The sequence below is a fragment of the Benincasa hispida genome, chromosome 10, assembly GCF_009727055.1.
Source record: "Benincasa hispida cultivar B227 chromosome 10, ASM972705v1, whole genome shotgun sequence".
NCBI lineage: Eukaryota > Viridiplantae > Streptophyta > Magnoliopsida > Cucurbitales > Cucurbitaceae > Benincasa > Benincasa hispida.
This window is the reverse complement of record NC_052358.1, coordinates 12,762,814-12,786,762: the sequence shown is the minus strand read 5'-3', so window position 1 is coordinate 12,786,762 and position 23,949 is coordinate 12,762,814. Positions and strand designations below refer to the sequence as shown.

The following is a 23,949-nucleotide window of genomic DNA, read 5'->3' as shown; positions in this document are numbered from 1 at the left end:
TCAAAATATTATCGCGTATGCTTTTCATATTTGACATATTAGTCCAATTATTTTGACGGAAAAAACTCTCCAACTTACCAGTTTGAAGATAATCTCTTTTCTTAATTGAAACAAAGAATTAAGGACATTAAAAAATTTAGCCATTAAACCAACCTACGAGGAGTTTGATGATAATCACCTCCTCAAAATCGGATGAAACTGATAAGCATTTGTGTATGAAGAAGATGCATATAAAAAACGTGCCACCAATTATCATTTCAAAGGACTAAAACTGAAAAAATGGCATGCCTTAACATTCCAGAGACATTGACTAGCATACAAACAACGACATAATCTTCTACAAAAATGTTTCAAGCTTTCAAAGCACACAAATTAGCAAGCAATGACGCAGCTGTTTACAAGTTCAAGCAGATTGCACACAGGAGAATGTCTTCATTTATGCAAAACAAACATACCCACATCAAACAGCCTATTCATACAAAGATCTCAAGAGTTTATGACTTTATACCCATCTTCAAAGGGCCCCTACTTGCGTCCTGAATCCTTGAGAATTTTCTGCATTCTGCAATGGAATCATGAAGCACCCAGATCAAGAGATTCAAAAGATTTTCAATCGTAGTCCTCAAAATTCTTCGATAATATCCATTGAGTTTCAATGATAAACATTGATACAAACTGGGTAAAACCTGATAAAAAGGGTGTAGCTTTCTAATACTCCAACAATGGAGAATTGGGAGATATACAACTAATAAAGATGAGGCTAAAAACCAATTCCATCAAGCAGCAAAGACAGCTTTCTTTTACTTCACATAAAATTAGAATCAAGAAAACGGGTGCAAAAATAATCTCATCTTTGTTTTCTTATCTGCTTAGCTTACAGGTTGCCAATTCTTGACCCAGTTCGCCAAAGTTTCAACACTTCTAGCTACATCTTCTACAGTGTCACTCCTTAGAGCCACCACTATGTTCTCCTGATAATTTTCTTTCGCTTCCTCCAGTAATATCTGAAAGATTTCACATTCAATATTGTTTGAAAGCTTAGCTCCCTCGTATCCCCTGCACACCACAAACAGAATCCCACGAGTGTCTGAAAAGAGGGTTGGAGCAAAATGCAGAATCAGAATAATCACAAACAAACAAGCTTTGATTTCTCTTAAATCACCTATTGATCCAAAAGTTTAGACGATGAATGAAGCAAATTTAATATAATATTGTCTAAAACTCACCTTCACTTGTAATCCAATAAGTGGAAATCAATATTAAATGTGGAGAAAATAAATTAAGAGAAAGGATCTCCCTGCTCTAACACTATCATAAACATCCCTAGATTACCTACTCTAACACTATTTTAAACTTTCAATTGATCCAAAAAAGCTTGAGTCGATGGGTAGATTATCCGCCCTAATACCATTTTAAACCTCCTATTGAACCAAAAACTTAAGTGTTTGATAGGTGTTGGAAATTTTAATATCATATCATTTAACAATTTTGTTACCTCTTCGTCAAGCGGTCATATAAGATGGAGTTCTCAGTTTGGAGAACAACCACGCGATCAAACCACCGCTCAGGGAAAAAATCACAACCGTGATAGTCCACAATGATTCCACCTTCTTCCATCAAATCCTCCAACTCATCGCAGACCTGAAAATTTCAGTAGGCCTACAGGTTAGCATCATCTCGAGTACAACGGAAAAGCCATTAAAATTCATTCAGTCTAAGACCGGTGTCAATTCGTAATTAGGTTACAGGAGGATGAAATCAGCAGTTTATGTAAGGATTAAAGAAGAAAAAACCTAACCAGATCTTCGTTGATGACATAGCATTGGAGTTCGTCGTCCCAGCCATCGTGCAAACTTTTCTCCTTCACAAGGTCTCCGATGGAGACATGACGGAGTTGAGCGGTGTCTGCTAAAGCAGATGAGGTTGTTGTCTTGCCGGTGCCCGGAGTTCCGGTGATCAATATGTTCGGTCTCTGCCTCTTCCGATCTGTCGCCATCGGAATTTTCCCGGCTTCCACTTTTCAGTGAAGTTCTTGTGTTCTAGGGTTTCCTTTTCTGTTTTCTTCGGTTTTATCCTTTGCATCTACGTTTCTGAAGGATAATTTTTCGACCAATTAGAAACTGCCACGCTGTCATATTTTTGTTCACTTTTAAGAAAGATTTCATTAACAAATTTGGGCTTTGGGCCTATGGCTAAGATGGATATTGGGCTTTCGACCCACCATCGACTTAAGAATATGTTTGCAACCTATAGTGTTTTAATTAAAAAAAAAAGTGAAAATATTACTTTAAAATTTATTTAATTTTAGTCTCTATACTTTCTGTTGTTCATTATGAATTAAAATTATACTAAAACTGAACTAACCTATAAAATATTATGGCATATAATAATTTTTATACACAAAATTTCACAAATGTTAATTTTTTTTTTTTTTTTTTTTTATCAAAACTATTAGTTTTTGCACTCTCTAAATCCGGCTAAGAAATGATTAGGAGTGTACATATGTTAGTTTTAGGATCATAAAAAATTGAATGATCAATTTTCATTTTATAAAACCGACTTCTAATTGGTTGTATGCAATGATTGTCACTTTCTTTTTGTTATTTTGGTTTAGATCTTATTTTAGTTCCCAATCTTTCAATTTTGTTCTATTTTGATTTCTAAATTTTTAAAATGTCTGTTTTGGTATCTAAACTTTCAATAATGTCTATTATGGTCTTAGACTAAGATATTAAACAAATGTTTGGATTGATTAGAGAAAAAAATGTTTTAAAAAAATGTCATTTTAATTTAAACTTTTACTAAAAACTGTTTAAAATACAATTTGAAAGTGTTTGAAAAGTTGTCAAACACTTCAATTTTTTCCAAAATAATTTATTTTCAAAATTAAACACTTGAAAAGTTAAACAAAACACAACAAAAGTCTCAATTCGATCGATTTCATTTTCATTTTTAATTCCCTAAAAAAAAAAACTTTAAAGCTTCCATGTTCTTTGTGAAAACAAATATTAAAAATAAATGCATTTTTCAATAAGAATGGATTGGCTTTGAAAATCCATTAGAATACATGGACTGTTTTGCTCATAAATCACAAAACCATTAATGATCTAAAACACACTTAACAGTTAACACCAAAAGCATCCATTGCTACAAACGTTAAAAGAATTTCATCGTCGAATTCTTGTTCCCAAAGGAACAAAGTACAAAGACAACATCTTAATTAGCAGAGACAGTAATTGTCCGAAAGGAAAAAGAATCCAGCCATGTCAAAAATTTCATAGTCATTTAACATCAATGACCAAAATAAGAATCAAAATAGAATAAAATCGGAAATTTAAGATTTAAATCTATTTTCTTCAATGAGCTTTAGAATCTTACCTTTGCGAGTTAGAGATGAGAGATCGTCGAAGTGAACAAACGGTGCGAGGTTGAACTCAAAGAGAGACAGAGAAAGCGAGTCGAAGGGATGTAAGACAGAGAGAGATCATCGGACATCGAGACAGAGGTGGAGGTGGTGTGTCGAAGGAAATAGGAAGAAGAATGGAAGATTTTAGGGTTGGTTTGGTTTGCACTTCAAATGAAATTTTGTTTCTAAAAACTATTTCGGATTATGTGATTTAAATAGTGCAAATTCTGAAAATAATATTTTCCGATAACACAGGTCCTTTCAAGATGGTTTGTCCTCACTCACATGCATCATAGGAAAATTCTCAAGAGGATACTCAACATAAGATTGCTCCAAGCTAAGCATGCTTAGTCTTGGAGTTCCTATGATTGAGCCATCAAAAAGGAAGATACACCTTGTTGGAATAAGTAGTGACTTTTTAGTTCTTTTAAGGTCTTTCTTAACCATACTTTCATGTCCTCAGGATCCCTCTCATTTAGATGTGATGTCGGTTTATTCATGCACCCCTCCTAAATTCGGGTCATTACATACCCACTAGCTTCCGCTCCCGAACCACATCTTACTGGGAGAGGTTTCACTCTGATATCATCTGTAATGCTATAGGCCTAGGATTCAGACCAGGATTCGAAATCCAGATTCGATACCTGATGGCCCCGACATTCCCCTACGACCTAGCTACGTTGTCCTTACATGTCTTGAATGCTTTTAGAAGTGAATGTTGTTAGGATTGCTCCAAGTTTCCAAGTTAAGCACGCTTAACTTTGGAATTCCTATGATTGAACCACTAAAAAGGAAAATATACCTTATTGGTATATGTAGTAACTTTCAATTCTTTTTAGTCTTTCTTAATCATACTTTCATGTTCTCACGATCTCTCTCATTCGGATGTGATATCGGTTTATTTATATATCTCTCCTAAACTCGGGTCGTTACATCTAACTTGCTTCCAAATCATAAGGACCACAATTTCAATTTATCCTATAAATTATTGCTTATAAATAAATTAATAATAGTTTAATGTCAACCAGTATTTAATGGCTAACTAGAAATAGTTTACAATTGTTTAAATTAGAATCTAATTTATGAATCTGCTGATAAATACATATTTGAAAATATGAAATATAATTCTGTTTTCATTTAATCCTTTATTTTCAAATTTCTGTTTTGAGATTTTCTATGAAACAGACCTTTAGGATTTCAACCTTTTTTTAATCGAGAAAGAAAGAGAGAAAAATAAAAATAAAAAATTAAAATTCTATATACTAAAACTAAACAATAAATATATTTAAATTTTAAAATTTGAAAAATTTCTGGCCTCCCCTAGCAATCTTGTCGCGTGAGATTGGGAATAGAGGTGTATATTTAATGAATTTCTCTCTCACGGGGAATCCCATCCCGTTTCGTGAAAATTTTCTCAAGAATAAAATGCAGCGGGGATGAGGATGCCATCTACGGTCCTACTTAATCGTGGACATCTCTAACTGTTGGCGATTTGCAGCTGCACGGATGGAATAAAGGCCAAAATTAGAAAAAGGTGGAGAATGAACAAAAGTGACACCCTCTCAGGTTTCTATTTTTTTTTTTAACATATATATTTTTAAATATAGATACATAATAAATAAGAAATTTTCTAAGAAAACTATTTATACAAAATAATAAAATTTTAATTTTTTTTTATAGAAATTGATAAAGACTGATAGAAGTATGTCGATGATAAGAACTGATAAACGCTGATAAAGTCTATCAATATCTTTGAGTGTTTTTTTTTTCTTCTTTTTTTACTATTTCGGTAAACAGTTTGACATTTTCTCTCTATGTGAAACTTTCCCTAATAAATATGGGGAATTGAAGATGGATGCATCGTTTTTTTTTCCTTTCTTTGAGAAAACAACTATAAGAGTATTATTGCAAAAGTAGTTAGTTTCTTTTGCTTCCTTCTAAATATTTATGCAATAATTTTTTTTAAATTGATTTAGATTTCATTAAAATTCATTGAGTTCCAATTATCATCTCCCATCTTGAGTGTTAAGTATGTACGTGCATTTATAACCGTCATTTCCTTACCTTAGCATACACATTTTCCTTTCTTTGGAATAACTTTATATTCTGAAATTTTGAGCTCGAATATAGTTTTTATGACCAATAACAAAATCAAATTATGTCTTCAATTTGAACAAAATCAAGTAATTTGAAAATGAATTGATTCAAATTTTAATCTAGGAATGTTAAGCTAAATTCAGATTCTAAATTCAGTTTATTTTTATTTTTAAATATATGGAATGTTACAGTAAATATATGTATATAGATGGGGTATAAAGGGAAAGAAATAATTATGTTCGAGTGGAGAGTTTTTTTTTCTTTTTCTTAAAAATTAGCCCTATTTGTTCTATCGTGCTAGAAAAATTGAGCGGAGACTTAAGGCCAATTTGGAATGACTAGAAAAAAGTTTTTTTTTTAAAAAAAAATCATTTTTATAAGTTAAAATATACTTGAAAAGTATTTCAAAAACTATTTTAAATAGTTACCAAACATTTTAATTTTTTTTTCAAAATTAAACACTGAAAAATTAAACCAAACACAATTATTTTTTGTTAAAGGTGCTATCCATATGTTATATATCACATTCTCTCAGAAAATTAACCATTAAAACATAAAATATCTATGGTTATTTTATGTCTTATCCAGAGTTATACTCAGATTGGCAACCAACGATTTCAATTCTTACATACAATAAAATTATTTTTTTTTAATAAAATAATATACTTGTAATTGCTGTTTTACCTCACTGCTCAAGCTTAAGAAAATTGCCAATACAACCAAGAATAGTTCTCCAAATTAGAACTACAACACATACATCTGTTTCTAAGAGGTGCAGTTTTGCACCGCGAGTGTAAATACAAACATGATCAATCCAAATTGATATATCTGTTGTAAATAAATCACAAGAAGCTAAAACATAAAACTATAGCTTCTGAGGGGAAGGGTCAGAAAATGAACCCCATAAACATGAAGGAGATGATCTTGTTAGTTGGCAGGAGAGACCAAACCCAGAATTTTCGAGTTGAATTACTCGGGCTTTCGAGTAGCATCGAAGTTAGCATTCACAGGGCAGTCAGAAACAAATTGACAATGTCGGCATTTCCATCGTTCTTCCCGAGGAGTACATTCGGGTTCTCGCTGTCCACCCCAGACCTGTAATAAGGTCTCAAGTTGACTCTTGAGCCAACCATGATTATATGCAAATTCATCTTCAACAATAATAGACTGATCCTTTTGTGATTCATATCTGCACCATAACAATTAACCATATCTTATCAGAACTGAAATATTTCTCAGAAGCAACTGCCAACACAGATCACAATGAAAAATGTAGCATAATGAAGTATCAGTTTCCAAAGGGCAAACCACGAGCATCGGTTTGAGCAAGAAGAAAAGGTGAAGTATACAAAACAGGGTTAAAAGCTCAACATATAAGAAACAGGGTTCAGTCCAAAATCCAATAATAACATATAAAACTATTGCAAATCCAGCACAAGTGCACAACCATTGAAAAAATCAGAACCTTTATAGTATAAATGTGTACCTTAGTAAGAGTTGATTGTGAGAAGGAGGCAGCATGCTACAACAATTTATGTAGTATCTTACTACATCATCAAGAGTCTGTATAAACAAGAAAAAAAACACAAAAATCTGCATATAGTTAGTTTCTTCCGGAATTACCTAATATTGTGTTGACAATACTCTCCTAAAACTTCCCAAAGAAAATCTAATGCATCGAGAGCCTGAAAGTAAGCTCCAGATTATGTAAAATATATACTTATAATTTATGTGTGAGTGTCCAAGCACCTAGATTATTCTCACAAGACAACCACCAAACCCTACTACATTTATTGACAAGGAAACACGGAGAATATTAAATTCTAGGTAGATGGCCACCATCATTTAAACTCATTCCTTCTAGACCCTTCTTTTATTTGCATGACTTTTACAGGTCAACCTAGGGTGGTTACTTTATATAAAATATTTAAAGAAGCTAGTCAGATAATCTTTTTTTCCCCCTATTTTGACATGTAGAGTTAGTATCATTTTCTCATCATCCTTATTATCATTGTGGAAAAACAAGCAGAAGTTAAAAGCTCTACCTTTGCAGTAAAACCAAATGAAGTAGTGCTGTCCGCAATTTCCTCGGACAAGGTGGAATGAGGATTCAAAGAAAAGAAATCGAAAAATTGTCTGATAGAAAAGCTACCAGAAATTAAACTGTCCAATAAGAACTTATAACACATTAATTGAAGCCTGCAAAAACAATAAGGGTAGTTAAATCAATATCCTTTGCAATCCAGAGATGAACATGGAGTGATAATCCTAAGGCTTAAAGAAAATAACCATAATAACATACTTTCCATTTCTTCGTTGTGGTTCAGCAGGAATTGTATCCCGCACACGGGTTTTTCTGTCTATCAACATTGGTATTTTACTGGTATTAATCTCCAACATCTGAATCTCATCAATCACACCAACTATCCATACACCTTCGACCAAGCTCAATCTGAACCCAATGCAAACGTAGCTTCTGTGAGATTGAGAGAAGTGGAAAAATCCAAGTAACAGAAATAATTCTAATAATAGCTACAAATCGTGTGTACAAGAAAAGAGAACAATAGCAGTTGAAAACTGAAAACTGAAAATCAATGGAAGCAAAAGAGAGTAATTTGTTTTAATCAAATCATGGAAAAACGTAAAATGCCCATCTAAAAACAGGGAAACAACTGCCATATGATAGGCTGTAAGAGTGCAAGCACCATATTATTTTCACATAACACTCAACTCATTTTCTATCCAATGTAACTAATTTGAAAGTTCACATTAGCGTGTCCCAAGTTAATGATGCTAAAATTGACATATTTTTCACTTCGTTCATAAGAAGAAAGTATAGTGCAATAGCAAGAATAACGTCAGTAATTGATATTCTAAGAAACTTGCAAAAGAAGAGCAGAAAAAGAACTGGTTTCATTAAACAAATTATTCCCCTAAACTTGTTTCATCAAACGAATCGTTCTCCTATTCATTCAGAGGAACTAAACCAGGCAGTAGAACTGCCTAATTTTCAACTTTAATGTCCCTGATGTGTCACAAAAATTGTTCCAAGCAAGGCTTAACAATTTATGAGTGTAGCTAGAAAGTATGCCGATGGACAAACGGGAGAATCGGACACAAAAATCGGGACTTACACAGGCAGTTCACGAGTCAATCCTTCAAGCACTAGTTGATTTACACCAAATATGAAATTAAGAAGCTTCAAAGCCCATCTATCTTCTTCCGATTTCACCTGAACTTTGACTTTTTTAACAACCTACAAGGATTCAAAGAGGGTACATATTAATAGTGGTAAAAAGGAGAATATAAGAATTACTAATTAGTTCTGTTCATGATGATTACTCAAAATAATTCACAGGTTTTGATAACAAGGTACTTGACACTAAATGCTATAGGATTTCAGGCTGCTATCCTACAGATTTAATCGAAAGGTATGTAAGTAGGGGAACTAACACAGAAGACTCAGTCCTAACAAGGTCATATACATATATGTGATAAATGGTTCAAGCATCACAACATGTAGTCACAAAAGCCATTTTAGATACTACTTACTAAGAAACAGCTAACTAGAGCACGCACAAATGAAATAAGGCAATCTAGAGACTAGAAATTTACCTCCGCTTCAAGCATTGCATGGCGCGCAATACCTGCTTCCATAGCTTTGGTTTTTTTCCGAACTCCAGAAAGAAGAGAAAGCTCCATCTGTTTTTCACACCATTCCTGCAGATGTCAGGTCAGGAGTTAAGTACATAAATTTTCCACCCCATAAAAAGATGGGAAAAATCAGGTTATACTGTCTTGGGTTGCTTCAAGATTTCCTTCAAAGACGAGAAGGAAACAAACATATGGAGACAACTTTCCCAATTCAAATAATCAAATGGGCTTCAGCTTCAGGCTGTCTGGAAGTGTTCAAGCACTTCCTACACAAAAACTGTCCGAGTGTAACATAAACAGATACAAATGTTTTTGAAAGAACTTATACTTATAGAAACAAGCTAATTTAGTTCAGAGTTTATTCCGATCAAATCAAAAATAAGAAAACCAATGAGAAGCGAAACAAGAAGTCCATACCATTTGAGTAATATCAGTGACGGCCAAGGGCTTGTTCCTCCTATAACGTTGCAGAAACGATTCATTGACTTTGATCTTCTTCTGGGTAATCGCGATTTTGCCGAGATCCTCAATGTCTGGCTGGGAAGAAGAGATGCCCCTCTTGGATAGGAGGGTAATGGAGTGAATCGACCTGGTGTTAAAGAGATTCTGAGAGGAACAAAAAGTGGAACGAATAGCGGAGGTTGAAGATCGAGCAGTGGTGACGGCAGCGGCTAAGGCAGCTTCGATTAGGGCCATTTCCTCGTCGCTCACAATCTCAACCGGGATATTTGGGAAGCTTTCGTTGGTATTGTCATCGTCATTAATTGGCGGTAACCCAGAACTTGAATCCGCCATTTTTGGGCGACTATGAGGTGAGTTGGGGATCGTGGAGCAGTTACCGTTGCAATCGCCATATAGTTGAGTTTTTAAAAGCTTCTTTAGAAAGGCAAAGGAGAAAAGGCGGAAGGCATTATCGAAGTTGATGTTTGGCATCCAATCCTTGGTTAGAGGCATAACCAAAGTTACCTTAGGATTAAGAAACGCGCCATTTTGAATAGACTAGTTGGAAGATCAAAATGAGTTTTTTTTTTTTTTTTTTTCTCTAATTATTATTATTATTATTTATTATTATTTATTATTTTATTTATTTATTTTTACAGATGATCTTATTTGAGACACCTAAATAAAAAATAGTCAATTAATGAAAAGTGGTCTTCTGCTTCCGTCATTCACGTGTGATTTTACTACTTCGCCCCTAAGATGCACCCCACACGCCTACCACTATCAAGGAACTCAATCCACGATGGCTCGTCACTCGATATCTCAGTGCATGGTCACTCAATACGACAACAATTGACATGGGCATACTTGATCATAGTCACATCATACTCGATACTCGATAACTTTATACTCGATTCTTTTAAACTTTTTGAATTCTTAACCTACTTGAAGTCCATTATTTCATGATTTCAACTCGTTGCTCAGACTATTCTTTCTCGTCTTTCGATTTTGTATCCCTCAACCATTGCACTTGTTGACTCAAAACTCTCTCGATTCTTTCTACATCAGGCAACATTCTTCTCTTTGTTTATATTTTGGCATCATGTTCCTCAATATGTACTTGCATGTTCCTCGATACTCGACCAATACAGTTTTCATTTCAGTTTTCATATCTTGCATGTTTGGCTGAAGCTTAAATTTTTTTCGTTTCAATTTTCATATTTCTGGTATTTCGGACCGTTTAGAGTTTAGGATTTGAGTAGGATAAGTCATAAAAGTGGAAAATCAAACTGAATGCTCGATAATCAACCATCGAGTTATATGTAATGTAGCGAGTAAGGGATAACACTATGTAGCATGTATCGAGTATCGGGGTAACGAGAATTGTATATCAAGTATTGAATATCGAGTACCATGCATCGAGTATCGTGTATTGTTATTCTATGTAGTATAGCTAGACAATTCAAGATTCCTCCCCATGATCGTTTTCCAGGCCAAGCAACCAATCTATCCTCTCACATTGGGACAACTAACAAGATAGTGAAAGAGAAGCTTACTCCCACTCAGTTTGCCTTTTCAAGAAGATGGTATTTGGGCGATTTGTAGACATGGACATTATCTTCAATATTCCATTGGTCTACTACATTCTATTGAGGGAAGTTGTAGACGATAGGAATGATGGAATGACTTCGATTTGAATCGTACGGTTGTAACATTCTCCAAAGAAGACTTCCTATTGGTGACCGGATTGTGGCGGTCACCTAATCCAATAGTTATAAGGAGGGTTGAAGCACCTGGATCACTGCTAATAGGTACTTCAAGAATGATTTTACAAGGGACATTCACATTGGTACCTTAGAAACAGTGTACAAGGAGATAGAGTTTGAGAATGACATGGATGCTATGAAGATGACATTGGTCTATTACACCAAACTGGCTATGATGGGGAGGGAAAAGATAAGGGTCAATGTCATTAAGACCTCATTAATTGATGTGGAGGATTTGGATTACTTCAATGGCATGGATTGGGAAAACATGTTATGAGAGAGGATGTTACTTGGACTATAAAGAGGATTGAGTGGTAAGGCAGATAACTACAAGAAACGGTCCAAGAACAATAAAAACTACATTATCAAGTACAACCTACCGGGGTTTCCTCATGCATTCTAGTTAATATTCATTCCTTGGCTATATGAGATCTATTTATTTTAGTCACAATATTAGTTACTACTTATTCTTGTTTTATAATCGTTTATTTATTATGATAGGTGTAGGCATACGAGATCATATCAACGATTGTCGAAAAAGTTGCAACTCGACTGAATAGACATATCGTACCTCGATTCCTGAGGTGAGAGTGTACATATTCACTGCCAACGAGAACAATACAACGAGATGTGTTTAAGTCCAACGAGGTTAGTGTATTACATCAATATTTACTCAGATTTAAGGTGAAGGTCACATGTAACTAACAAATTCTTCTTTGTTTTGTACAACCACACCATTGATCATGTCGGATAAGGAGAGGCAGTATAAGGACACTAGGGTTGATGAACGACCCATATATGAATGCACTGATGTCGAGGCGATCTCCTTAAAGACACACATATCACACCATGATGATGATGCTCATAGTCACTCCATGACTACGAGAGTCACGAGCATCAGTCTCACGAGCCAAAATTCCATGAGCATGTCTCACGAGGTCACTACTGACGAGCGTGAGATTCACACTCCTCATAATGAGTCTCACGAGCATATATCCCCAGTTGAGTAGTGAGTGTCACCTCAGTTGAAAACATCCTATTTGGAGCCCATGTGGGGTGTGGGCCATCGTATATCACTCCATGACATAGACAGAGAGTGTCTATGGTAGAACATAAATTGGATGATGTGCAACCAGACTTGAAAGATGTCAAGTCTGACTTGAGTATCCTTCAGGCCGACGTATAAACAATCACCAACCTACCGCGATCCTTGTGTTGGGTATGTAATATTATCTTAGACTTGTTCTAATATAAATCTATAACATGTAGTGTTTGACCTAACATACTTCTTAAACGATGTAGGGTTTAGGCATGAAGTCCACCAAGACTAGTGACCCTATTCCTCCACCATCCACCGAGTCCCGTGACCCTATTCCTCCACCTTTTACCAAGTCTAGTGGCACCATCCTTCCACCCTCCATCGCGTCCAGTGACCCCATTCCTCCACCCTCCACCGAGTCCAGTGACCCCATTTCTCCACCCTCCACCGATTCTAGTGACCCCATTTCTCGACCCTCCACCAAGTCTATTTTGCAAAGTCACTTGAACCTACATGGTTTAGATAGCTTGTTCCACGCCATATATAAGAAAAGAATGAAGAAACTGCTAAAGTATGGGAGAAAGAGCATATGTATGTTGATTACGTGCTCGGATTGGAAGTTGAACATAAACCTGGATGGGCAGATGTCGATTACGTCTATAGTCCACTCAAAAGCAACATTTGATTATGTTGGTGATAAACATGAACATTGGGCACATTCTTTTGTGTGACTCATTCCCCAAATATATCACACCGAGGGATCTGGTATCATTCCTAGGGCCTCTATGCTTCACTCTCCCTTCATTGACACAATTTTGCAACTAATATGTTGCAAAGTTCGACTTTGCACCTAGTCCTTGGAAGTTGAGTCGTGTCAATACAGGCTTTCTATAAGGATCAAATACATTGAACTGTGGGATATTCTGTCTCAAGTTCTTTGAATACTTAGTGATTGGGTCGAGTATGGAGAGCTTACGGCAAGATAAAATGCATGATTTTAGATTTTAGTATGGTGCTAAGTTATGGGCCAATCAGTTTTTTTTATTAGGTTTTTCTATGTAAATTTTGAAAGTATTTGCAAATGTATGAATTTGTGAATTTTATATGAGCAAATGTAATTTTTTTTTATGAGAAAATTGTGTTTATCTAATTTGTATATTTCCATATTATAAGGTTATTGAAGGATCCCAATGAAGGGTCCTTGAGCAGAAGCAATGGATCATCCCAATTCCCAAAATTTTATAGAACACAATTTTAAAACAAATCATGCATTTAATTTCAAAAATACAACATGCATACAAAAGAAAGAATTAGGTTTTCAGAAAATCTTAACTTAGACCTTCTTCACGCAAAATCCCTTCTCTGTGCAAATCACGAATGGCAACAAAAAAAGGCCAAATAGGACACCACCAATTAGAGACCTCGGTATTCTCAGGTAAAGAACCCAAGAGGTGTGGGCTCTGGTGATTTTGGTAAGAGAAGGGATTAGAAATTGAGAGCAAAGAGGAGGAGCAAGGAAATTTCTGTTTTTCTAAGAGAACATATATACCTTCACTGTGTTGTAGGAAGAAGTAAAAGAAAAACAAAAACTCCATTAATCACCCACATCAAACGTGGGTGGAGAGAAAATAACTAATTTAAATTAAAAAAATAAATAAATAATTAATATATATATTGTGAAATTGAGGAACACAAAGGGAACACGGATATGGAGAAAATATAATATAATAATATTTTATATAATAATAATAAATAAATAAAATAACTAAAATTATAAAATTTGATAATATGTAAATTGAAGTGAAATTCTCACCAATGTACATATAATTTTAAGATCTACCAAATGCCACTATTTATAGGCAAAGTGGCAAGTAAGATGTAAGACTTACATGGACATCAAGCATGAATAATTACAAGGCACATGGACAACATAAATGGTGACACATGGCTTTGAGACACTAAGCAATGAGTATTTATTTATTATTATAATATTCATAATACCCCCCTTAGATGTCTATATATATATATATATATATGAAATATGCCTCATTAAAACCTTACTAGGAAAACCCAATGGGAAAAAATTATAGTGAAGGAAAATAGTACATATTTCATATAATGCATACGCCTAAAAGAATACAATATATTTACTCCCCCTCATGAAAACATCACTTAAGATCTCTGAGTCACCGCATTTCAATGTTGTGCACCAATTTTTTTAAAGTTGTGGTTGGTAATGTCTTTGTAAATAAGTCTGCCAGGTTATCCTCCGAACAAATTTGTTGTATAGTGATGTTGTCATTTTCTTCAAGATCATGAATGTAGAAAAGCTTCAGTGAAATATGCTTTGTTCTATCTCCTTTAATATATCCTCCTTTGATTTGGGCTACGCAAGCTGTGTTTTCTTCGTATAATATTGTTGGAAGCTTTTTATTAGAAGACAAGTCACACGTTTCACGAATGTGCTGAGTCATTGACCTTAGCCATACACATTCTCGACTAGCCTCATGAATTGCAATAATTTCATAATAATTTGAGGAAGTGACTATTATAGTCTGTGTCACCGATCGCCATGATATAGCAGTTCCTCCACATGTGAACAGATAACCTGTTTGAGATCTAGTTTTGTGTAGATCAGATAAATATCCAGAATCTGCATAACCAACTAGATCAAAATTTCATTTATTTGAATAAAACAAACCCATATCGATTGTCTCTCGGAGATAACGGAATATATGCTTAATTCTGTTCCAATGTCTTTTTGTAGGAAAAGAACTATATCTAGCTAATAAATTTACCGAAAATGCAATATCTGGTCTTGTATTATTAGCAAGATACATAAGTGCACCAATTGTACTAAGATATGGTACTTCAGGACCAAGAAGTTCTTCATTATCTTCTCGAGGTAGAAATATACATTTCTTTATATCCAATGAACGGACTTCCATTGGAATATTTAATGGATGTGATTTGTCTATATAAAATATTTTCAAAAATTTTCTTGTATAAGTTGACTGATGAATAAATATTCAAACTACTAAATGCTCAATTTTCAAACCAAGAAAATTTTTTATTTTTCCGAGATCTTTCATCTCAAATTCTTTCTTAAGATATTCTATTGCCTTTGAAAGTTCTTCAGAAGTTCCAATTATATTCAAGTCATCAACATATATAGTTATAATAGCAGATTCTGGTTGTGATTTCTTTATAAAAACACACGGACATATTAGATTATTTTGATATCCTTCTTTCAATAAATATCCACTCAGGCGATTATACTATATTCACCTGATTATTTCAATCCATATAGTGATCTCTGTAACTTTATTAAATACTATTCCCGGGAATTTGATGTATATGTTTCAGGTACCTTAAATCCTTCTATGATTCTCATATAAATATCATTATGAAGAGATCCATATAAATATGCTGTGACTACATCCATAAGATGCATATCCAGACTTTTATACACAGTTAAGCCAATTAAATATCTTAATGTAATTACATCCACCACTGGAGAATATGTCTCCTCATAATCAATACCAGGTCTTTGTGAAAAAACTTGTGCAAATAGTCTTGCTTTATATCTTGTGACTGTTGGGGTTGATGCCCTAAAGTCTTGTGTCCTGTAGTTTGTAAACAGTTTGTACAAACACTTTTGTTGTTAAAATATGATATTTACTTCACATCTGATATTTTGCTCAGTTACTTGTTTTATTTGCTTTACCACAAACCATTAAACATAAAATTCATGGTTATCTGTATGTGACTCAAGCATGTATGTGGTGACATACAAGTGGATCTTGTCTTGAATGATAACCAAAATGGTCTGTAGTATATGGATATAGGAAGGAAACCCTATCCTGGTAACACTACGGACGCATCCCGCTTTGTGGAATGGTCACAAGTGTTGTGACATGTCACATATGGTCTGATACTGATCATTTGTGTTGGAGACATGTGAGCGGGGGCGTCCTATACAAAGAGTTTGTATAAAACCTGACCACGAAGTGTTAACATCTTGTTATATAACACCGTTCATGACAGAGACTTCACTTCACTAGGATGACCATAAGTAACATGACCTCAATCTTGAGTGAGTTGGGAACTCCTACCATTGAGGGCAGTCCTTTGATTTGTATGAGTGCGAGTGGCCAGGCCGCCGATTCAAACCTACCATTTTGGAGATTCGTCTGATTTGGGAGCTGGAAACTCAGCTACACAAGATGGAATTCACTCATTTCTCGAGGCAGGGGTAAGTAGATAGATAGCCCTTAAGGGCTGATTCCGGGGCTTGAACGATGTGACGCCACACACCTTCTCTTGGCCTGAGAGGTGTTCACACATAGTTGGACTATGTTGTATTATTCATTAAAGGAATCAATGGTACTTAAGGAGTGATATGTAACTACAAGAGCAAAACGGTAATTTGGTCCAGTTGTACTTATGAGCATCTGTGAAGGGTTATCGTACTCATGATTGGTTATATCCGATGGACATAGAAATATAGCTGTGATAAGAAAAGTTCAGCTGTTGGTCTTTAGTAGAATGCCTGACAATTAACGGATGGTGGATCTCGTGGCTAAAGAGTTTAGTCAGCTATTCACGGACCATTGGAGCTTTGAGCCATAGGTTCATTAGGTCCTCTGGGTAGCTTGGATAAAGTCGAGAACCAGTGTTTGGGTTAATTTGAAATGTTCAAATTGACAAGAGGAAGTTCGATTATATATGATATAATTGGCTGAATGTATGAGATACATTATTCCGGAGGAAATTAGATATAAATATGATTTATATCAAGTAGAGGAGAAAATACTATAGTAGATATGTGATATCAAACTATAGGATAAAAATATAATATGATTATTTTTTTTATTGATTAATTGGTTAATTATATGATAACTAATCCAAAAATTCACGTTTGGACGTGGGTTAATGGGGCAACGTCGGTTATTGTAACCGATGAATTAAAATGAAAATAGTTTTCATTTTGTTCAACTGTCCAAAAGAATTCGCAAGAGCGCGCTGGTGAAAGAAAATGATCGCTTAAAGAATTGAGAGCCTATACGATAGTTTCCTTGCGCCTAAACGATCGCACACTATTTCCTACATGATCGCATAGCTTCTCTAAACGATCGTATATTATGTCGATTTTGTTAAACGATCGTATACCATTTACTAAACGATCATTTAGTAAAACCTATACGATCGTGTAGCTTCTCCTAAACGATAAGCATTCTGCTATGCGATAGCAACTTTTTCCCTCCCACTTGCTTATCGCCTACACGATCTGGTATTCCTCCTTCTTCTACCAAATTCACCAAAGACCACGCTTTGGGTTCTTACTCCGAGAATACCCTGGGCCCTTTTCTAGTGGTGTCGTCCCTACAACGTTCGTGTTCGTGGTTGTTCGTGCTGCTGTAGTGGACGCTTCCACTGGGTTTTGGTAGACCGCGTGGAGGTTTTCCGCTGCGTTGAGTTCCAAAGTGTGAAGAATGTATTCAACTGGTATGGCACTCATTCTCTTGTTATTTTGTTGTTCATAGCATGCCGATAATTAGTGTTTGTTTGCATAACTGTTCATATGAATGTATAATGTTGTATTTCAGTCACTGTGAAATTGGAGTGATCCGAACGTGCTCATGGAACTCTTCGGTAAGAGATCCTACAGTGACCTCGTTATTTTCATTTTTTTCCTCACAAATACCCATTTTTATCCCACAGGTTTAATACTTTCTGGTATTCAGACTACTGGTCCAAAAACCTGATGTTTTAAACGTGAGTTTAATTCTGTCTCGATTGCTTCTTTTCATTGAAGCCAATCTTTTCTATGTCGACATTCTTTAATAGATTTTGGTTCAGGATCCTCATTTTCAGATATAATATCAAGAGCAACATTATACGGAAAAATGTTGTCAATAATTACATTAGATCGATTCCATTTTTTTCCTATAATGACATAGTTTATTGAAATCTCATTATTATCTTTAGGTATTTCACTTTCCTCACTAGTCATGTCGAGGATTTCTTTATGGGTATTTACATCCTCAACCAAGTCTTTTTCACTATTAATTATTTTTCATTTTTGAGGATTTTTATCTTTGAAACCCATTGGTCTACCACGCTTCTGGCGTGTTCCAGACATATTAAAGACAACTTGTTGTGTTGGGATATCAATTTTTAATGGAATATTTGTAGCTGGTATATGTATAAATGCATCTAGTAATTGATTTGCTATATTTTTCAAATAATTATTTTCTAAACTTCAAGTTCACATTTATCTGTAAGGGGATTTAAGTGAGACAATAATGATGTATTCCATATAATTTATTTTTTCAACTTCTTAATTCCTCCCCTTAATGTTGGAAAATTTGTCTCATTAAAATGACAATCAGCAAATCATGAAGTAAATACATCACCTGCCAGGGGCTCAAGATATTTAATAATTGATGGGGAATCGTACCCAACATATATTCCTAACCTCCTTTGAGGATCCATCTTAGTGCGTTGTGGTGGAGCAGTTGGAACATATATTGCACATCCAAAAATTCTCATATGGGAAATATTTGGCTCATGACCATAAGCTAATTGTAATGGCGAGTACTTATGATAAGCTACTGGCCTAATGCGTACAAGTGACAATACATGCAAAATAGCATGTCTCCATACAGATGAAGGAAGCTTAGCTCTCATAAGTAATGGTCTTGCAATTAATTGCAAATATTTCATAAATGATTCTGCTAAACCATTTTGTGTATGAACATGAGCTACAAGATATTCAACACTTATCCCAATTGACATACAATGATTATCAAAAGTGTGAACCTCGAATCCCAATTTTACACTTAAGTGTGTTTTCTTATTTAAATTGTCTTAATTTTTTACTTAATTGTGTGTCCTTATTTAAATTTGTATAAATAAGTTGAGTAGGTTGATGAGAAAATTAGTGTGAAATGGTGAAGAAGGAATGGGGATTTGAAAAGAAAATATGGACATTGAGTTTGGAAAATTTGGGAAAAATTGGCTAAGTATGGAAAATTTATGTGAAATGCGTGTTGTGCACAAAGCAATAGAAGGCAAGGTGACTAGTGGCAACAATCGTGTAGAAAGTTGCACGGAGACAAACATTCGCAGTAGCTAAGAGCGAGATCGTTGAGAGCGAGATCATTAGATCGAGACGCGCGAGATGGAGAGGAAATGGGAGAGAGCGAGATTGGATAGAAGATGGGAGAAAGCGAGACCAGCGAGAAAGTGGGAGAGAGCGAGAGTAGAGAGAGCGAGATTTTGAGCTAGAAAGTTGGAGAGAGTGAGATTTTGAGCTAGAAAGTTGGAGAGAGCGAGAGTGGAAGAGAGTGAGATTTTGAGCGAGAAAGTGGGAGAGAGCAAGAGTAGAGAGAGCGAGACCAGCGAGAAAGTGGGAGAGAGCGAGAGCAGCCCGTGCGTCAGCCACGCCTTGTCCGATGCTGCATTCGAACGTCAGCCCATGGCCTCACCTATGCATTGAACGACCGAGCAAGCTTCTTGGGCGATGTATTTGGACGCGTTGGGGTGGATTATACATGTAAAAACCTAATTTGAATACAAACAAAGCTTGAAGACGTAGGGCAAACTTCAATTAAAATCTAGGTGTCTGATTAAGAGAAATTCTTAAACCCTAAGAAATTGTGTTGGATGCGTTTGGAAGAACACATTGACCAAAGGTGAAGTCAGCTTACGTTGATAAAGGGAGGATTAAACATTTGGTCATGCAGCCAAGTAGGTACTGTCAATCCACGAGCATTTGAACGCCTATAAATAGAGAGTTGGGTTTCATTTTCAAATCACAAAAAATCATAAATTTCGTAGAGAAAGTAGAGGGCAGTGAGGGTTCAGAGGAATGTGTCAAACTTTGGACGAGAAGATCTTCCAATCTACTCGTGCATTTGGAGTGATTCCAAAACCATATGAATCTAGAAGTCTAGTTTTCAGAGTAGGGCTGACGGAGGAAAGGCTCAAAGGAACTGAGCTAGAGGTTGAGAAGAAGTCAGAAGGGTCAGACTGTCGGATCAGTCTGAGCAAGTCTTGAAGATTTTGAGATTATGGCCAAACATAGAGGAATTTGTGAAAGTTTAGGGTAAGATTCTAAGACATTTTAGAATAAGTTTGTAGAAGGAAGTATTTCCAAATAAGGTCCGAACTATAGTAATCTAAGTTGTAAGTTGAATTCTGGATTCTAGGGGTGAAAAAGGGACCCGAGGACTTACTAGAGTGAAAGTTCCTAAGAGTTCGCGGTGAGTGGCTAAAATGTTTTCGAACTAAAATATTTTAAACTGGTTTGATTACAAACATTTTATAGAAGCATATTTGCGAAAATGTTCTCATGCTACTAGTTTTATAAAGTGGTTTCCAAGCAAGTTTGAATGGTTTTGAATGCATGCATATTGTTGAAAAACTATTTACATATGTTGATTTTATCCAGCATGCATTATCATCTTTAAAGCCATGTTGTATATGTGTTTACTGTAACATGCTTTAAAGAGAAAAGTTGTTTATAAATTTTTGGTAAAATGCGATGCCGAAGTATAAGGAGAAGGCATCCACTCAACTAGATACTGAAGTACAAGGAGAAGGTATCTATTGGTACTGAAATACGTTTGAGAAGGTACCAAGCCAACGGGATATGAAGTACGTTGGAGAAGGTATCCTAGTAGCTCGAATACTGAGTACAGGAGAAGGTTATCTGAGCAGTAGTACTAATGTGGCCATAGGTGAATAAAGTCAGAGATTGGCAAAGGGTTCTCTCTGGACTAGTAGTTGATGTTGGGAATATATTTACCAGTTTATACAGTACTTTGATTTGAGAAATGATTTTAACTGTTTTATGTTTAAAACAGTTTTATATACATTTACGCTTGGAAATTGTTTATGCTGCATAATATATTTTCAGATAAAACTATCTTCTGAAATTAATGCATGAGAATTTACTATGTTTTCTCGGTCACTCACTGGGCTTAAGCTCACCTCGTTTTCAAATGTTTTGTTTCCCCCCCCCTCCCACAGGTACGGTAATCCTCTGAAGATAGCTCAGTATCTGCTCTGCCATTAAAGGACGAAAAGACTTGTAACCGTTTGCTAGGTGGTTACTGTTAATATTGTACACAAGTTACTATTGTTCGTATAGGGACTAGGGTTTGTGGGTTTTGGGACTTGTAAATCTAATGTTGTAAATACTCTAAACATATTAAGTTTCTAAGTTACTAAATTGTGGGCCTACAACCATCCCGTTGCATATAATTTGTATTTGGTATCAGAGTTATTCCGCAGGAGTTTTTAAGCAGTAAGTGTCAACCTAAGGGTTGATAACTGCTGCAGTCATGCCCTTCTCTAGGCTAAAAGGGTGGTCTAGGGCAGGGTGTAACAAAAAGCTTAGGATGTAAATTCACCAGCATTATCAAGACGAATGGCTTAATTGTATAATGAAAAAATTATGCTCTTAACTTAATTATTTGAGCAAATAATCTTGTAAATGCAATATTTCGACTTGATAATAAGCACACATGTAACCATCTGGTGGATGCATCTATTAATACATAAATATCTAAATGGTCCAGTTGGTGGGTTAATGGGTCCACATATATTACCATGAATTCGCTCTGAAAATGCAGGTGATTCAGCCCCCATTTTAGCTGGTGATGGTCTAATTATCAATTTTACTTGAGAGCAAGCATCACATGATAATTCATTAGATTGAAGAATCTTCTGGTACTTCAATGGGTGTTCATTTGAATTCTCAATAATTCTCCTCATCATTATAGATCCTGGATGACCCAATCGGTCATGCCAAATTGTAAATATATTTAGATTCATGAACTTCAGGTTCATTGTTGCATATATTTCAATTACTCGTATATGAGTATAATACAATCCAGAAGATAAAGCAGACAACTCTTCCAATATACATTTTTCATTTGAGACAGTGGATATGATATATAGATATTCCACATCATTCTTACTATTAGTCTCAATATGATAACCATTGCAACATATATCTTTAAAACTTAGAAGATTTCTCTTTGATTGACTAGAGAATAATGCATTGTCAATTGTAAATTTTGTTCCCCTAGGCAAAATAATATTTGCTTTTCCAAAACCTTTTATCAAGTTTGTAGAACCTGATATTGTATTTATTTTTGCTTTCAGCATTGTCAATTTGGAAAAATACTTTTTATTTGTAAGTATTGTGTGTGTAGTTGCACTGTCTACTAGACATAGATCTTCATTGCTCATTTTTGAAGCACCCAACATATGAAAATGATCCATGTTTCTTCATTAAAAAAATAATTACAATAAGAAAAACAACACTTAACAAAAGTTACTAAAAAAACATGAAGATAGATAAAAGAAAACAATAACATTAAGTCTAGATATTCTCGAAATCAAAAGAAACACTTGGTGTTCCATCAACTGCGCCAATCTTCTCTTCATGAAATTCAAAGAAGTCTGCCACATCCAAAATTTTCATTTGGGATGAGTCAAATATGTCATTATCCTGGTATGCAAAATTTGCTTCCACATTTTTCTCTTTTTCCTTCAGGGAGGCTTGATAGAGGTCAACTAAGTGTTTTGACGTGCGACAGGTACATGAACAATGGCTAGTCATTCCGCATTAGAAATATTTATTTTCAACACTTTTTGAACTCTTGATTTGTGGAGCTTTTCCTTTGTGATCATCATTTTGGGCGGTTCTTCTGAAATTTGAATGATTAAATGACCACCACGAAAATAATAATCATTTCTTCATGTGCCACGGTTACTACCTCAATCGCGACCACGACCTCGACTACAATTATTATTAAATTTCACAACATTCACTTCAGGGAATGGTGTCGTTTCGGTTGGTCGAGATTCATGATTTTTCATCAATAACTCGTTATTTTGTTCGGCCACGAGAAGACATGAAATTAATTCAGAATACTATTTAAAACTATTCTCTCGATATTGCTACTGCAGGAGCATATTCGAGACATGAAATGTAGAAAATGTCTTCTCTAACATATCGATATCACTAATTTTCTCTTCGCATAATAATAATTCTGGACTGATTTTAAATAATGCGGAGTTGTAATCATTTACTGATTTGAAATCTTGTAGCCTCAAGTGCATCCACTCATAACGAGCTTTAGGAATAATAACTTTTTTTTTTTTTATGATCATACCTCTCTTTTAAATTTTTTTCACAAGATACGGGATCTTTTATTGTAAGATACTCCATTTTCAATCCCTTGTGGAGATGACGATGAAGGAAAATCATAGCTTTTTCTTTGTCCTGACTGGATGTCATATTTTTTTTAATAGTCTCCTCAAGATTCATAGCATCTAGGTGGATTTCGGCATCAAGTACCCATGACAAATAATTATTGTCATTAATATCAAGGGCGGAAAATTCTAATTTTGTGAGATTTGTCCTGACAACACTATCATAAAATATGTTACTTATGTTAGAAATTTAATAAATATTGAATATGTAAAATAACATTAAATTTATTAATTATAACGAAAAGGAAAAA

At 34.9% G+C, this 23,949-nt stretch overlaps 2 protein-coding genes across 2 annotated transcripts; both read right to left on the bottom strand.

Annotated features, from left to right (window-relative positions):
* Positions 1 to 285: 285 nt before the first annotated feature.
* LOC120088170 (adenylate kinase isoenzyme 6 homolog) lies at positions 286 to 2,054 on the bottom strand. Its single transcript, XM_039045280.1, has 3 exons — positions 1,799 to 2,054; positions 1,496 to 1,641; positions 286 to 1,056 (listed from the first exon to the last, which is right to left on the bottom strand). The coding sequence occupies exons 1-3, from the start codon at positions 1,994 to 1,996 to the stop codon at positions 870 to 872; spliced, it is 531 nt and encodes a 176-aa protein (XP_038901208.1). The 5' UTR covers positions 1,997 to 2,054; the 3' UTR covers positions 286 to 869.
* A 4,073-nt stretch (positions 2,055 to 6,127) lies between these two features.
* On the bottom strand, positions 6,128 to 10,011 carry LOC120088700 (exonuclease V, chloroplastic). The gene is given in 8 exon segments (XM_039046122.1): positions 6,128 to 6,692; positions 6,990 to 7,066; positions 7,549 to 7,702; positions 7,806 to 7,955; positions 8,638 to 8,759; positions 9,119 to 9,223; positions 9,575 to 9,975; positions 9,978 to 10,011. Coding segments are annotated over 8 exon segments (1,263 nt in total). The 3' UTR covers positions 6,128 to 6,472.
* Positions 10,012 to 23,949: the final 13,938 nt, after the last annotated feature.